This window comes from Apiotrichum porosum, assembly GCF_003942205.1.
Source record: "Apiotrichum porosum strain DSM 27194 chromosome Unknown scaffold_5, whole genome shotgun sequence".
Classification (NCBI taxonomy): Eukaryota; Fungi; Basidiomycota; class Tremellomycetes; order Trichosporonales; family Trichosporonaceae; genus Apiotrichum; species Apiotrichum porosum.
The window spans coordinates 536,876-550,566 of NW_021167112.1; the positions used below are offsets into that span (position 1 = coordinate 536,876).

A 13,691-nucleotide genomic window follows, 5' to 3' on the forward strand; every position below is an offset into this window, starting at 1 on the left:
CAGCAACAGACCACTGTGGCGCTACAGTCATATCCCATCTCTATTTCCCCGCTCGGCCAATGGCCCCACCGTGAGCCCCGACATTGCTACTGGCGTCGACCTGAGAATGTGTGAGAGCCCAATGGTGACACACACATACAGTCTCTGTCTTCCTGCCGGGCTGACAGACGAGGTACACGGCAGTACATGTTGCATAGTCCTGTTACATAAAAACGACATCTACGTATTTGGTGGCACAGCGGTACCGTTACAAGCGCTCGGGCGGCGGTGGCGAGAAGCGCACGGCAACCGGCCGGCGGAGGTCGATGTGCGGTGCCGGGAGGTGCGGGCGCACATCGACGTGCTTGCGGAACAGGTCCTCGACGTACGTCGCCGACGTCGCCGACGGCCTGCTGGGGTTTGGAGGCGGGAAGGGTGCAGCGTGGGCGTGGGTGGTCGCAAAAGGTGGCGAGGAGAGGTGGATGATTCGCGTGGGCGACTGGGACGCTGCCCAGTGCACGTGTGGGGAGACGTGCGGTGAAAAGGCCTGGAACATGTCGCGAGGCGACTTGACGCCAAAGCGCGGGTGCGCGACGTCAAGGTCCATGGTGCGTTCTGGCGTGGAGGGGCGGAGAGTGCTGCAAGGAGGGGGGCGGTCGGCGAAGACTTGGCGCGGCGACGTCGACGGCGACGGCGACCGCGCGCGCTTGAACAGGTCGACATACACTTCCTTGCGTGGTGCGACCTTGAACGAGGACGAGGACGACTCGCGCTTGACACTGGACTCCTTTCCACCCTTGTCCCGAGGACGGGGCGGTGTCGGGCGCGGTGTGAGTGGGAGCCCGGGTTTGCGTTTCTTGGTAGGGGTTCCCTCCTCGACGTCCACCTTGCGTTTGCGAGGCTTGGTCGGCGTGTCCCCTGGCGTGAGCAGCCCGAGACCAGTGTCCTCGGCCTTGACCTTGGTCGGCGTGTCCTTGACCCGCTGCGGCGTCCTGCGTGGCGTCTTCTTGGGCGTTGGGAGTGCCGGCGCAAAGCTGTCGTCGGCGACGAGCGCTGCAAACTCTTGCACATCGCCGCGCGCCCACACATCAAACACACCGTCCCATTCTGCAGTCTTGGCCGGCGGCTCAGAGTTGACAAAGACGGTGCGGATGGGCGCCGCCTTGCCGTCCCTCACCGAGGCGTCCGTCCGCAGCGACAGAGACTTGGCCATCTCCTTGACAATGCGCTTGACACCGGGGATGGCCAGGCTGGTGCCTGCGACGAGAAGCAGGTCGGCCTTGCCTTCACGCTCGCCGCGCCGCCCGGTCCCACGAAGGTCACGTTCCACAACCGCCCCAATGAGGTCCCCCTCGGGGTGCTCTTCGCCGTACAGGACGACGCTGGCGCGTAGCGTACCGACACGGCGCTGGCGCTCGGAAAGCGCCGAACGCAGGGACGACGACAGGTCGCAGGTGGGACATGGGATGGGTTGGGGAGGCAGGGGCAGGTGAGTAGTAATGGGCACCTTGGTGCTACACAGTGAACAATGGAGGTTGTCCAGCAGGCCGTGCAGGGGGATACAACGCGGTGCTGGCGGGTGGGACGGCGGTTCCGTGTTGGGAGTGATGTCACCGAGTGCGCTCGACACCTCAGACTCTGGGATGGGCGAGTCGACGGGGGTGTCCACAGCGCTCACACTGGCGCTTGCTCGCTCCTTGCCCTTGCGGCTACGCGACCGTTGCAGCGGGATGCCAGTGGCAAGCCCTGCGCGGGCCTCGAGCCCGTCAATGTTTTGTGTGTAACATCGCAGCAGTCGACCGTCATTGTCCAAGGTAGCGAGTAGGTGGTGGAAGGACGTGGGGTCCGCCGACGTCGCGCGTTCACATAGGTCAGTGAGCAGCGCGTGATGGTCTGGAAGGAGAGCGGCAGACTGCAGAGAGTGAGCTGGGTATCGCGACAGGTGCTGCACAACTCACGCTCAGACTCTTAATGTGGAAGAGGTCCTTGATGCCATGTCCCTTGCTGCCCGAGAACAGACCACTGGCTGATCGAAAGTCTGGGATGGCAGCTGCAGTGGACACGCCGGCACCTAGGGATGTCAGTTGCTGGGTTCCTGTTCGAAAGGGCACCACCTACCACAAATGACGACAATACGCTTGGCAGCGCGCACCCGACGCACCACAGTCGCGAGGTCTGGCACGGGCTCATCCGCATCAGGATCTGGCGCCTCGGCAAAGGCGCGGGCCCCAGCACGCGAAGGACCGGCCTCCGTCTCGTCTCGTTCGGCGGCGGCGCTGATGGGGACGAGGGCTGTGGGCATTATGACGGCGGTGGGGGCGGAGGTGGTGGCGGCGGGCGAGGGCCGGGGGATTATAGTCCGCGCGCCTGTGGACAAGTGGATGTATTCAAGAACGGGGGGTTTGGGTGTGGCCCATGTACAATTGCGATGCTGGATGGGGGAGAGATTGGCGGGGCGTGGTCAAGTGGTTGAGCAAAAGGCGAAGGTGGCGACCGCGTGTCCGAAAGGCAACGGATGTGACGGTGGATGCCAGATGCGGATGAAATGGAATGGGATGTCGTCAAGATGGCTGGGCGTGCACCCACACACTAGACACTGCTGCTGCTTGCAAGAACGCGTCTGCACACCCACGGCCCCGACCCTGCTTCCCCCATTTAGCCCGCATTTCACAGCCATTTGGCACCCCCAAGCTAAAGCGCGCGGTCGTCAAAAGGAAGAACGGCACGTGATATTAAGGAGGAGGATTAAATAAATAAATAATATAAAATTCAAGAAAAAGACACCCCGCTGTCAATGTCAGGGGGGCTCATGGCACCGAGGTTGGCAGCCACAGCGAGCCCAGCAGACCCACCCAGCAAACCCACCCAGCAGACTCACAGCACCAGCAGCTCTGTGGGCCGGATCTCGGCCTCTCTTGGCGACGGCTGGAGGGTTGGGTGCGAGCGACCTCGGACGGCCTGAGTCGAGCCACTGCCGCTCGGCCACTGGAATGTGCGGGGGCCATGGAACGGTGCGAGAAGAAATCTTCAACATGCCTCTTTTTCGTTGCTCCTGGCCCGCCCTGCTCCTCCATTCTCGAACCTGCGCCATTGACCGCAAGGGAGTGTTCCCTTTGTGCGGCCTGCTTTTCCCTCCCCCCACCCCTGATGTGCCCAGCCGGCCAACCGACCTGTGCTGCCGTTCTGACTGGCCACAGGACTCCGAACGCGTCAGGCGGACGGGACTTTTTCTGTTCGAAAAAAAACTCCAGCCAGGTGTCGGGAGTGACTGCCTCAGTACTTATTCAACGCCATCGATGGACTGTGATCTCCTTCTCTCTCTCCTTCTCCTTTCAATGCATAGCTGCTCGGCGTCGTTCCACACACACGCTCAGTACAAAAACCCCTCCCCTCTTCAAAAACGGTGCAACCACCACATCTCTCCCTGCTAACCATCAAGCTCTCCCAAACAGAGAGCACAGGGACACGCACCACCAACTCTCGACCATAGGCCGACGACACCGGACACCCCACTAGGACCCCCCCGCATCTCAGCTCTCGGTTTCTCGCACCCGGCCAGTCCAATCCCCCTTCTTGGCCCCCCCGCCTCCCCTCTCGGTGTAGACAAACCAATCATGGTGGCTCCCGCTCTCGACGACATCGTCCCCGGATCGTCGCCCGTCATCGACACCCCCGGATCGCCTGCCCAGGCTACCGGCAGCGTTCGTGCTAGCGTTCGCCGTGACATGACTCCTCTCCGCACCGTTGTCCAGCCTCTTCCCGCTGGCGCGCTCTACCCCCCTGCCTCGGGCAAGGGTGTCGACTTTATGGCCGGCGAGACCGCCTGGAACGACAACATGGGCCAGGGCGACATGGTCCTCGAGCTTGCCGACGGCCTTGCGCTCTCCGGTAACTCGTTCGGTGCTGACAAGAGCATCTCCGGCGAGTGTGTCTTCCAGACCGGTGAGTGACGACGGCGAGCTGCTGCATATAAAAAAAAATTGGCCGAAAATTCTAATTGATTTCCTAGGTATGGTCGGCTACCCCGAGTCGCTCACCGACCCTTCGTACGAGTCGCAGATTCTCGTCCTCACCTACCCCCTTGTGGGCAACTATGGTGTTCCCGAGCGTACCGCCCAGGAGCAGTCGACTGCCACCGACGCCGACGGCGTGACCGCCCTCCTCGACTCGATTCCCATCGAGTACGAGTCGAGCCGCATCCACATTGCCGCGCTCGTCGTTGCCAACTACCACCCCAGCTTTTCGCACCACCTCGCCACCTCGAGCCTCGGCCAGTGGCTCAAGGAGCAGGGCATCCCCGCCATCTGGGGTGTCGACACCCGCATGCTCACCAAGCGCCTCCGTGAGGGTGGTTCCACCCTCGGCCGCGTCCTCCGCCGCAAGGACGGCGCCGCTGCCACCCTCCTCCCCGCCGTGTCGGCCGACGGCACCGCTGAGACCTCGTGGCGCGCTAGCTTTGAGAACATCGAGTTCGCCGACCCCAACAAGGAGAACCTTGTCGCCAAGGTCTCGATCAAGCAGCCCGTCGTCTACACGTCGCTTACCGGCGTTGAGCCCCGCATCAACCCCCGCACTGGCAAGACCATCCGCATCCTCGCTGTCGATGTCGGTATGAAGTGGAACCAGATCCGCTGCTTCCGCAAGCGCGGTGTCGAGGTCAAGGTCGTCCCCTGGGACTATGACTTTAACAAGGAGGCCGGCAACTATGACGGTCTGTTCATCTCCAACGGTCCCGGTGACCCCTCCATGGCTACTGCCACCATCAAGAACCTCGAGGTCGCCCTCGCCAACTCCAAGGTCCCCATCTTTGGTATCTGTCTCGGCCACCAGCTCATTGCCCTCGCCTCTGGCGCCCGCACTCGCAAGATGAAGTACGGTAACCGCGGCATGAACATTCCCTGCACCTGCTCGACCTCGGGCCGCTGCTACATCACCTCGCAGAACCACGGTTACGAGGTCGACGCCACCTCGCTCCAGAACGGCTGGGAGCCCCTCTTCACCAACGCCAACGACGAGTCCAACGAGGGTATCTGGATGGGCAAGAACGGCAAGCCCTTCTTCTCGGTCCAGTTCCACCCCGAGTCTGCCCCCGGTCCTCGCGACACCGAGTTCCTCTTCGACGTCTTCATCCAGAGCATTGTCGACACTGCCCGCGAGGGCCGTCTCGTCTCGGTCGACGTCCCCGGCGGTGAGCTCAAGGAGCACCGCGAGCGCCTCCCCCGCGTCCAGGTCAAGAAGGTCCTCGTCCTCGGTTCGGGTGGTCTCTCCATCGGCCAGGCCGGCGAGTTTGACTACTCGGGTTCGCAGGCCATCAAGGCTCTCAAGGAGGAAGGTATCTACACCATCCTCGTCAACCCCAACATTGCGACTATCCAGACTTCGCCTGGTCTCGCCGACAAGGTCTACTTCCTTCCCGTTACCCCCGAGTTTGTGAGGAAGATTATCAAGCACGAGAAGCCCGACGGCATCTACTGCACGTTCGGTGGCCAGACCGCCCTCTCGGTCGGTATCGCCCTCAAGGACGAGTTTGAGGCTCTCGGCGTCAAGGTGCTCGGTACCCCCATCGACACCATCATCACCACCGAGGACCGTGAGCTCTTTGCTCGCTCCATGGAGAGCATTGGCGAGAAGTGCGCCACCTCGGAGTCGGCCAACAATGTCGACGAGGCCATTGCCGCCGCCAACCGCATCGGCTACCCGCTCATTGTCCGTGCCGCTTTCGCCCTTGGCGGTCTCGGCTCGGGCTTTGCCAACAACGAGCCCGAGCTCGTCGAGCTCTGCAAGGTCGCTTTCGCCACCTCCCCCCAGGTGCTCGTTGAGCGCTCCATGAAGGGCTGGAAGGAGGTCGAGTACGAGGTTGTTCGTGACTGCATGGACAACTGCATCACTGTCTGTAACATGGAGGTAAGTAAACAAAAGTGAACAGCAAAAAGCAGAAAGGCTGACCTTGTCTCCAGAACTTTGACCCTCTTGGTATCCACACTGGTGACTCCATTGTCGTCGCTCCCTCGCAGACCCTCTCGGACGCCGACTACAACATGCTCCGCACCACTGCCGTCAACGTCATCCGTCACCTCGGTGTCGTCGGCGAGTGCAATATCCAGTACGCTCTCAACCCCTACTCGAAGGAGTACTGCATTATCGAGGTCAACGCTCGTCTCTCGCGTTCGTCGGCTCTCGCCTCCAAGGCCACCGGTTACCCGCTCGCCTTCATTGCCGCCAAGCTCGGTCTCAACATTCCCCTCAACGAGATCCGCAACTCGGTTACCAAGAAGACGACTGCCTGCTTCGAGCCCTCGCTCGACTACTGCGTCGTCAAGATCCCCCGCTGGGACCTCAAGAAGTTCACCCGTGTCTCGACCAAGCTCTCGTCCTCGATGAAGTCGGTCGGTGAGGTCATGGCCATTGGCCGTACCTTTGAGGAGACGATCCAGAAGGCCATCCGCTGCATCGACGACAGCTTCCCCGGCTTTGGCGAGAACATTGAGGTCGAGGACATTGACTACGAGATTGCCAACCCTACCGACAAGCGTCTCTTTGCCATTGCCACTGCTCTCAAGCGCGGCTACTCGGTCAAGAAGATCAACGAGATGTCCAACATTGACCCCTGGTTCCTCCACCGCCTCGAGCGCCTGTCCAAGACCGAGGACGTCATGACCAACTTCTCGGCCGCCACCATCCCCTCCGAGCTCCTCCGCAACGCCAAGCAGCTCGGTTTCTCGGACCGCCAGATTGCCAAGGCCGTCAACTCGAACGAGCTTGCCGTCCGTCGTCTCCGTGTCGAGGCCGGCATCACGATGTTTGTCAAGCAGATTGACACTGTCGCCGCCGAGTTCCCTGCCTTCACCAACTACCTGTACACCACGTACAACGCGTCCGAGCACGACGTCGACTTTGAGGACCACGGTGTCATGGTCCTTGGTTCGGGTGTGTACCGTATCGGTTCGTCCGTCGAGTTCGACTGGTGCGCTGTCCGCGCCATCCGCACTCTTCGCGAGAACGGCCTCAAGACTGTCATGATCAACTACAACCCCGAGACTGTCTCGACCGACTACGACGAGGCCGACAAGCTCTACTTTGAGAACATCTCGATGGAGACCGTCCTTGACATTTACGACATTGAGCGTTCGTCGGGTCTTGTCCTCTCGATGGGTGGTCAGACCCCCAACAACATTGCTCTTGCCCTCCACCGCCAGAACGTCAAGATCTACGGTACCTCGCCCGAGATGATCGACACTGCCGAGAACCGTTACAAGTTCTCGCGTATGCTCGACAAGATTGGCGTCGACCAGCCCCTGTGGAAGGAGCTCACCTCGTACGACGAGGCCAAGTCGTTCTGTGACAAGGTCTCGTACCCCGTGCTTGTTCGTCCCTCGTATGTTCTCTCGGGTGCGGCCATGAACGTCGTCTACTCGGACGACGACCTTGCCGCCTACCTCGGCCAGGCCGCCGAGGTCTCGCGCGACCACCCCGTCGTCATCTCCAAGTACATCGAGGAGGCCAAGGAAATCGAGATGGACGCTGTCGCCAAGGACGGCAAGATGGTCATGCACTACATCTCGGAGCACGTCGAGAACGCCGGCGTGCACTCGGGTGACGCCACTCTCATCCTCCCTCCTCAGGACCTCGACCCCGAGACCATCCGCAAGATTGAGGTCGCTACCCAGAAGATTGGTGCCGCCCTCAACGTCACTGGCCCTTACAACATCCAGTTCATTGCCAAGAACAACGAGATCAAGGTCATCGAGTGCAACCTGCGTGCCGCTCGTTCGTTCCCCTTCGTCTCCAAGGTCACTGGCATCGACGCCATCGAGATGGCCACCAAGGTCATGATCGGTCTCCCCGTCACCCCTTACCCCGACGTCAAGATGCCCCCCAACTACGTCGGTATCAAGGTCCCCCAGTTCTCGTTCTCGCGTCTCTCGGGTGCCGACCCCATTCTCGGTGTCGAGATGGCCTCGACCGGTGAGGTTGCCTGCTTCGGTCGCGACAAGTACGAGGCCTACCTCAAGGCCCTCATCTCCACCGGTATCCGCCCTCCCAAGAAGAACGTGCTCCTCTCGATCGGTTCGTTCAAGGAGAAGCTCGAGATGCTGCCTTCGGTCCACAAGCTCCACCGCATGGGCTACAACCTCTTCGCTACTGCCGGTACCGCCGACTTTATCCAGGAGCACGGCATCCCCGTCAAGTACCTCGAGACCCTCGACGAGAACGACGACCCCCAGAAGGCCGAGTACTCGCTCGAGCAGCACCTGGGCAACAACCTCATCGACCTGTACATCAACCTGCCCTCGAAGAACCGCTACCGTCGCCCCGCTTCGTACGTTTCCAAGGGTTACAGGTCGCGTCGTATGGCCGTCGACTTTGCCGTCCCCCTGATCACCAACGTCAAGTGCGCCAAGCTCTTCATCGAGGCCATCATCCGCAAGCCCGCGTTTGACATTTCGAGCGTCGACTACAAGACCTCGCACCAGACCTTCACCTTCCCCGGTCTCATCTCGGTGCAGTCGTTCGTTCCCGGTGCCGCCGAGGCTGGCTCGGAGGACTTTGCCATTGCCACCCAGTCGGCTATCCGCGGTGGCTTCTCGGTTGTCCAGATGGTGCCCCAGGGTGTCAGCTCGGCCGTCGAGGACGAGATCTCGCTCCAGCGCGCTCAGCAGAACGCCTCGGGCCAGGCTCACTGCGACTACTTCTTCTCGGTCGCCGCCACTGCCGACAACGCTACCCGCCTCGCCGACGCCATCGAGGCCGGCGCCAAGGCCCTGTTCATCCCCTTCAACAACTTCTTTGGCAGCGGCAACAAGGTCGCCTCGGTCGCCCAGCACTTTGCCGCTTGGCCCCAGGACAAGCCCATTGTGACTGACGCTCGCGCCACTGACCTCGCGTCGATCCTCCTCCTCGCTAGCCTCAACAACCGCAGCATCCACATTGCTTCGGTCTCGACCCGCGACGACATTGCGCTCATTGCCCTCGCCAAGGAGAAGGGTCTCCCCGTCACCTGCGACGTTGCCATCTACGCCCTCTTCTACTCGCAGGCCGACTACCCCGAGGCCGCCAAGGTCCTCCCTACCGTCGAGGACCAGGAGGCCCTCTGGGACAACATTGCCAACATTGACGTCTTCTCGGTCGGTGTCCTCCCCTTCGAGCTCGGCCAGGCCCTCGGCAAGAAGGTCTCGGCCCGCTCGGGTGTCGAGGAGTCGCTTCCCCTCCTCCTCGGCGCTGTCACCGACGGCCGCCTGACTCTCGAGGACATTTCGCAGCGCCTCAGCGCCAACCCCCGCGCCATCTTTGGCATCACCGAGCAGGCCCAGACCTGGGTCGAGGTCGAGGTCAACCGCTCGTCCACCTTCCACCTTGACGGTGGTGAGTGGTCGCCCCTCGAGGGCAAGGGCACCTCGGGTGCTGTCCACCGCGTGGTCATCACCAACCACTCGGTTGTCCTTGACGGCAACGCGTTCTCGATGCCCCTCGGCCGCGACATTTCGCTCGCTGGCCCCGCCAAGGCGGTTGTCCCCGCCGGCCGCGGCTCGTTCTCGCGCGCCTCGCGCCCCAGCATCTCGCTGCTGTCGCCCCAGCTCCCCCAGCTTGGTCTCGGTCTCGGCCTCCAGGGCACCCAGCAGCCCAGCCTCATGTCGCTCGCTGCCCAGCCCGTCGCCCCCCAGATCTCGCCCATCCCCGTCCTCCAGACCCTCCAGCCCCACCCTGCGTTCACGCGCCGCCACATCCTGTCGGTCAAGCAGTTTGGCCGTGACGACCTGCACACGCTCTTCAGCCTCGCGTCGGAGATGCGCACCATGGTCGAGCGCCAGGGCTCGGTCGACACCCTCCGCGGCAAGGTGCTCTGCACCCTCTTCTACGAGCCTTCGACTCGCACCTCGACCTCGTTCGAGGCTGCCATGAAGCGCTGCGGTGGTGAGGTCGTCCAGGTGACTGCTGAGACCTCGTCTGTCCAGAAGGGCGAGTCTCTCCAGGACACCATCCGCACTGTTGGCTGCTACGCCGACGCCGTTGTCCTCCGCCACCCCGCGGTCGGCTCGGCCAAGGACGCTGCCAAGTCGTCGGTCGTCCCCATCATCAACGCCGGCGACGGCATTGGCGAGCACCCCACCCAGTCGCTCCTCGACGTCTTCTGTATCCGTGAGGAGCTGGGTTCGGTCAACGGCATCACCATCACCCTTGTTGGTGACCTCAAGAACGGCCGCACTGTCCACTCGCTCGTCAAGCTTCTGTCGCTGTACGACGTCACCCTCAACTTTGTGTCGCCCCCCTCGCTCGCCATGCCCGAGTACGTCAAGACCGAGGCGTCGCGCGCCGGCATCCGCTGGGCCGAGTACCACAACCTCGACGACGTCGTCGCCAAGTCGGACGTGCTGTACGTCACCCGCGTGCAGCGCGAGCGCTTCGCCTCGGTGGCAGAGTACGAGTCGGTCAAGGACATGTTCGTCATCAACAACGACGTCCTCGCCAAGGCCAAGGACAACCTCATCGTCATGCACCCGCTCCCGCGCCTCAACGAGATCGACCCCGAGGTCGACTTTGACTCGCGCCGCGCAGCCTACTTCCGCCAGATGCGCTACGGCCTGTTCATCCGCATGGCCCTGCTTACCATGGTCCTCGGCGCATAGTCTATAGAAGACAGACTTCAGACAACAACAACCCCCAAACCTCACGGATATCACCAGCATCATTTACCCCCCCCTCCTTCACTGGCTGTGCCGACCCCACTCGCTGTCAACCAGCGGGCGGGCGCGGCGGCCCCCCTCCAATCCGCTCTAGACAAAAACCAAAAAAGGGACACGGACGTTCATTTCGTACGCACGCGCGCGGCGCCCTGTCGATTAGTATCCAGTACCAATGCATCGTATTTTCAGAACCAGCAGTGCAGGGTGTGTGCAGTAGAGTAGAGGAGAGGAGAGGAGAGTGTAGTTGAGGGTGGAGTGGAGTCGGGAGAGTGTTGGGGGTGACGGGGGAGAGGCTGACTGACGTGGGCACCACCTGGCGGCCAGGAGTGCCACACTGGTACACTGGCTACACTGGCTCGTCTGTCCTGTCCCTGCGAAACCTGTCGCCTGCAGGTATGCTTAGTTGCCATATGCACAGCTTGCATGGCAAGCGCGCACCAGTGAGGGGTAATAGAGGCTGTGGCAATGAGCCTGCGTCTGCCGTGGCCAGAAGGCCAGAAACTGTACACCATACACCCGCGGTTGGACGTGAGCGACGGGTTGTCGGTGTTCTCGCAGGAGAAACGCACTGGAGACAAGAGACAAGTTGCAGCGTGCTTTGCCGGCCAGTTTCCCGGCAGGACCTGCACCATGACACCACTGCTAGCTACTAGCTACGATGCTAGCGCCAGCTGCTGCGTTTCGCTTCGCTCATCGGATCCCCGGCTCTCACCTCCCAGATCCCAGATCTGCGCTGAACCGACTCGTACGCCGCCGCATCATCATCAGCAACACACACAGGTACACAGGGAAAACTGGAGCACAACCCTGGTGCGTTCGCAATAGAAACCTCATGATCTACTTTTGACTCCACCCCCCCGACCACCGCCTCAAGGGATCAGAATCAGGAGGTGGTGGGAGCCAAGACGTCGACTGCCGGACCCACCCTTGGCGCGGACAGTCTGTGGCCTGTGACTTGTGACCTGTGGCCTGTGGCCTGTGGGTCCGCACATGTCCATTTACATTTACATTTACATTTGCGCACATGCGCACACATGCACACGCACACGCACACGCACACGATCTGTGTGGGTGCAGCCAGCTGATGTCTGATGTCTGATGTCTGATGTGTGAAAGCCCAGCCACCGCTTGCCGGTCCGGAAACCCGGTCAGCCGTTCCGAGCCCGCCATGTTTTGGGTAAGTGCTTGGCCTCTGGCCTCTGGCCTCTGGGACACACACGACGGCGGGCAGCAATGAATGATCGACCGATTAGGCGAAACCGCACGCGCTACCCGGCGCGCAAGGTTCAGTTTTTGCGGCGCGGGTGTAGCAGGTATACCCAGCCAGCCGGGCTCAAAATCCCCGGCGCCGCTGGAGAATGAAAACTGGGTCTGTACGTTCGACGTCTCTCACTGTATGCGGCGGCCATGCTGACGTAGGTGCTGCAGCATGTCCTCTGGTTCCACCGGGAGCCAAGTATATACTACCCCTCCTCTGCCTCTGCCTCGCCCATGTCGGAGATGTAGAATGGCAGAGTGGAGCGCAACATTGTATGCACAACGTGCCCGCCAACTCGGCTCCAGATCTCCACTGCAAGATCCAGAGCAAAGGGAGAGCGAGAATGACGACATCCCACATCCCACACCCAGAGAAGGGGAGGGGGCGTGGCTGATTTTCTGTCCTTTTTTTGTATTTTTCCGAGAGTGCGCGGAAAGACAACAATGTTGGGCGGGCGTTCCTTAATCCGTATCCTGGGTCCCATGGGTATCCCGCTGTGGCGCGCTGGCCGCTTGCCCGCGCTGGGTACTGTACTGTACAATTCGATCAGTCGTGTGCTCTATAGTGAGAGTTTGCTTTTCCTTTTCCTTGTCTATGGGGTGCAGTCCACGCAGCTCGTGCTCCTAGCGCACGCCGCCCCGCGGGGGAACACACCCAAAGCGCAGCACGCGCACGGGGTTTAGGGACGGCTCCTACCAGGCATTCCAGGCTACGCAGAACGCTAAAGCGTTGGTGGCGATGCGTTGGTGTCAAAAAAACGGTGGTACGATGGGACATTACGACATGTGACATGACACCCGGCGCACCGACGGAGCCTGTGACCTGTGGCCTGTGGCTTGTGGGAGGATAATGTCGGCTGTCGAAATGTACAAGACAATGAAATGGCCGGCGGCCGGCAGTGGCCGGGTGGCGAAAAACAAGGCCCCATTGAATGTGGTGCGTGCGACGTGCACAGGATGCGTGTCCAACAAAAAGCAGAGAATAATGCAGAATGCAGAGATGCGTGTGCGGGCTCAGTATACAGAACCCGGTGGAAGGCGTCGTCATCCTGGATCAGGACCTCGGCGCGGCATGCAGGCCTGGTTTGACGGCATGGGCGGCATTGGCCGCTGAGCCCATGGGAATCAGAGAGAGATTTCAGTGGGAGTGAGGAGGAGTGAGTGTGGGAGTGAAGAGTGTTGACCCCGCCGTCTGCTGACTGCTGCGCTGGGAATAGAATGGTGGAAGTATACAGTAGCTATAGAATGGTGTTCATGAACATTGCGTGCACGATTGGGCAACACTCGTTTGCCTACAATTGCTAACCGAGACGGGTGCCGAGACCCGGCCACCGCTAGGGCAATATTACATTGCGGAAGTTCCTGCACGCTGCAGCACGCACACACGGCCATGTCACACCGCAGTGATCGCAGTGATCGCAGCGAGGAAGCGAGAGCTTCTATCTCTGCTGAGAAGGGCAGAAGAAGCACAGCGAGACGCCAGTATGCTACGCAGTCGGTGGACGGAGGGCTCTCCCACTGCGCCAAGTGGCCGGTGGCCGGTGGCGGTCGAGAGGCGGCGAAGCCGGGGGGTTTCCCATCGGCCGCTAGGTTTTTTATTTTACTTTCGTCGGTCAACGTATATCTGAGGGATCTGAGGGATCTGAGGGATCAATGATGAGAAATGCGGGGCAGGACAGCGGCGGTGACTGCGCCTGTGATGGTGAGAACAGACGACGACGACGACGACGACGACGACGACGACGACGCTTCCGGCCCGCTGCAGTCCAACTG

At 61.4% G+C, this 13,691-nt stretch overlaps 2 protein-coding genes across 2 annotated transcripts; one reads left to right on the forward strand and one right to left on the reverse strand.

Moving 5' to 3' along the window:
* Positions 1 to 247: 247 nt before the first annotated feature.
* EHS24_007497 (uncharacterized protein) lies at positions 248 to 2,281 on the reverse strand (the record flags this gene model as incomplete). The annotated part of the gene is made up of 3 exons (XM_028622856.1): positions 248 to 1,891; positions 1,938 to 2,050; positions 2,098 to 2,281. 3 exons carry the CDS (start codon positions 2,279 to 2,281, stop codon positions 248 to 250), a joined length of 1,941 nt encoding a protein of 646 aa, XP_028476749.1.
* A 1,312-nt stretch (positions 2,282 to 3,593) lies between these two features.
* On the forward strand, positions 3,594 to 10,604 carry EHS24_007498 (uncharacterized protein; the record flags this gene model as incomplete). Its single annotated transcript, XM_028622857.1, has 3 exons — positions 3,594 to 3,921; positions 3,989 to 5,883; positions 5,937 to 10,604. 3 exons carry the CDS (start codon positions 3,594 to 3,596, stop codon positions 10,602 to 10,604), a joined length of 6,891 nt encoding a protein of 2,296 aa, XP_028476750.1.
* Between the last annotated feature and the right edge of the window lie 3,087 nt (positions 10,605 to 13,691).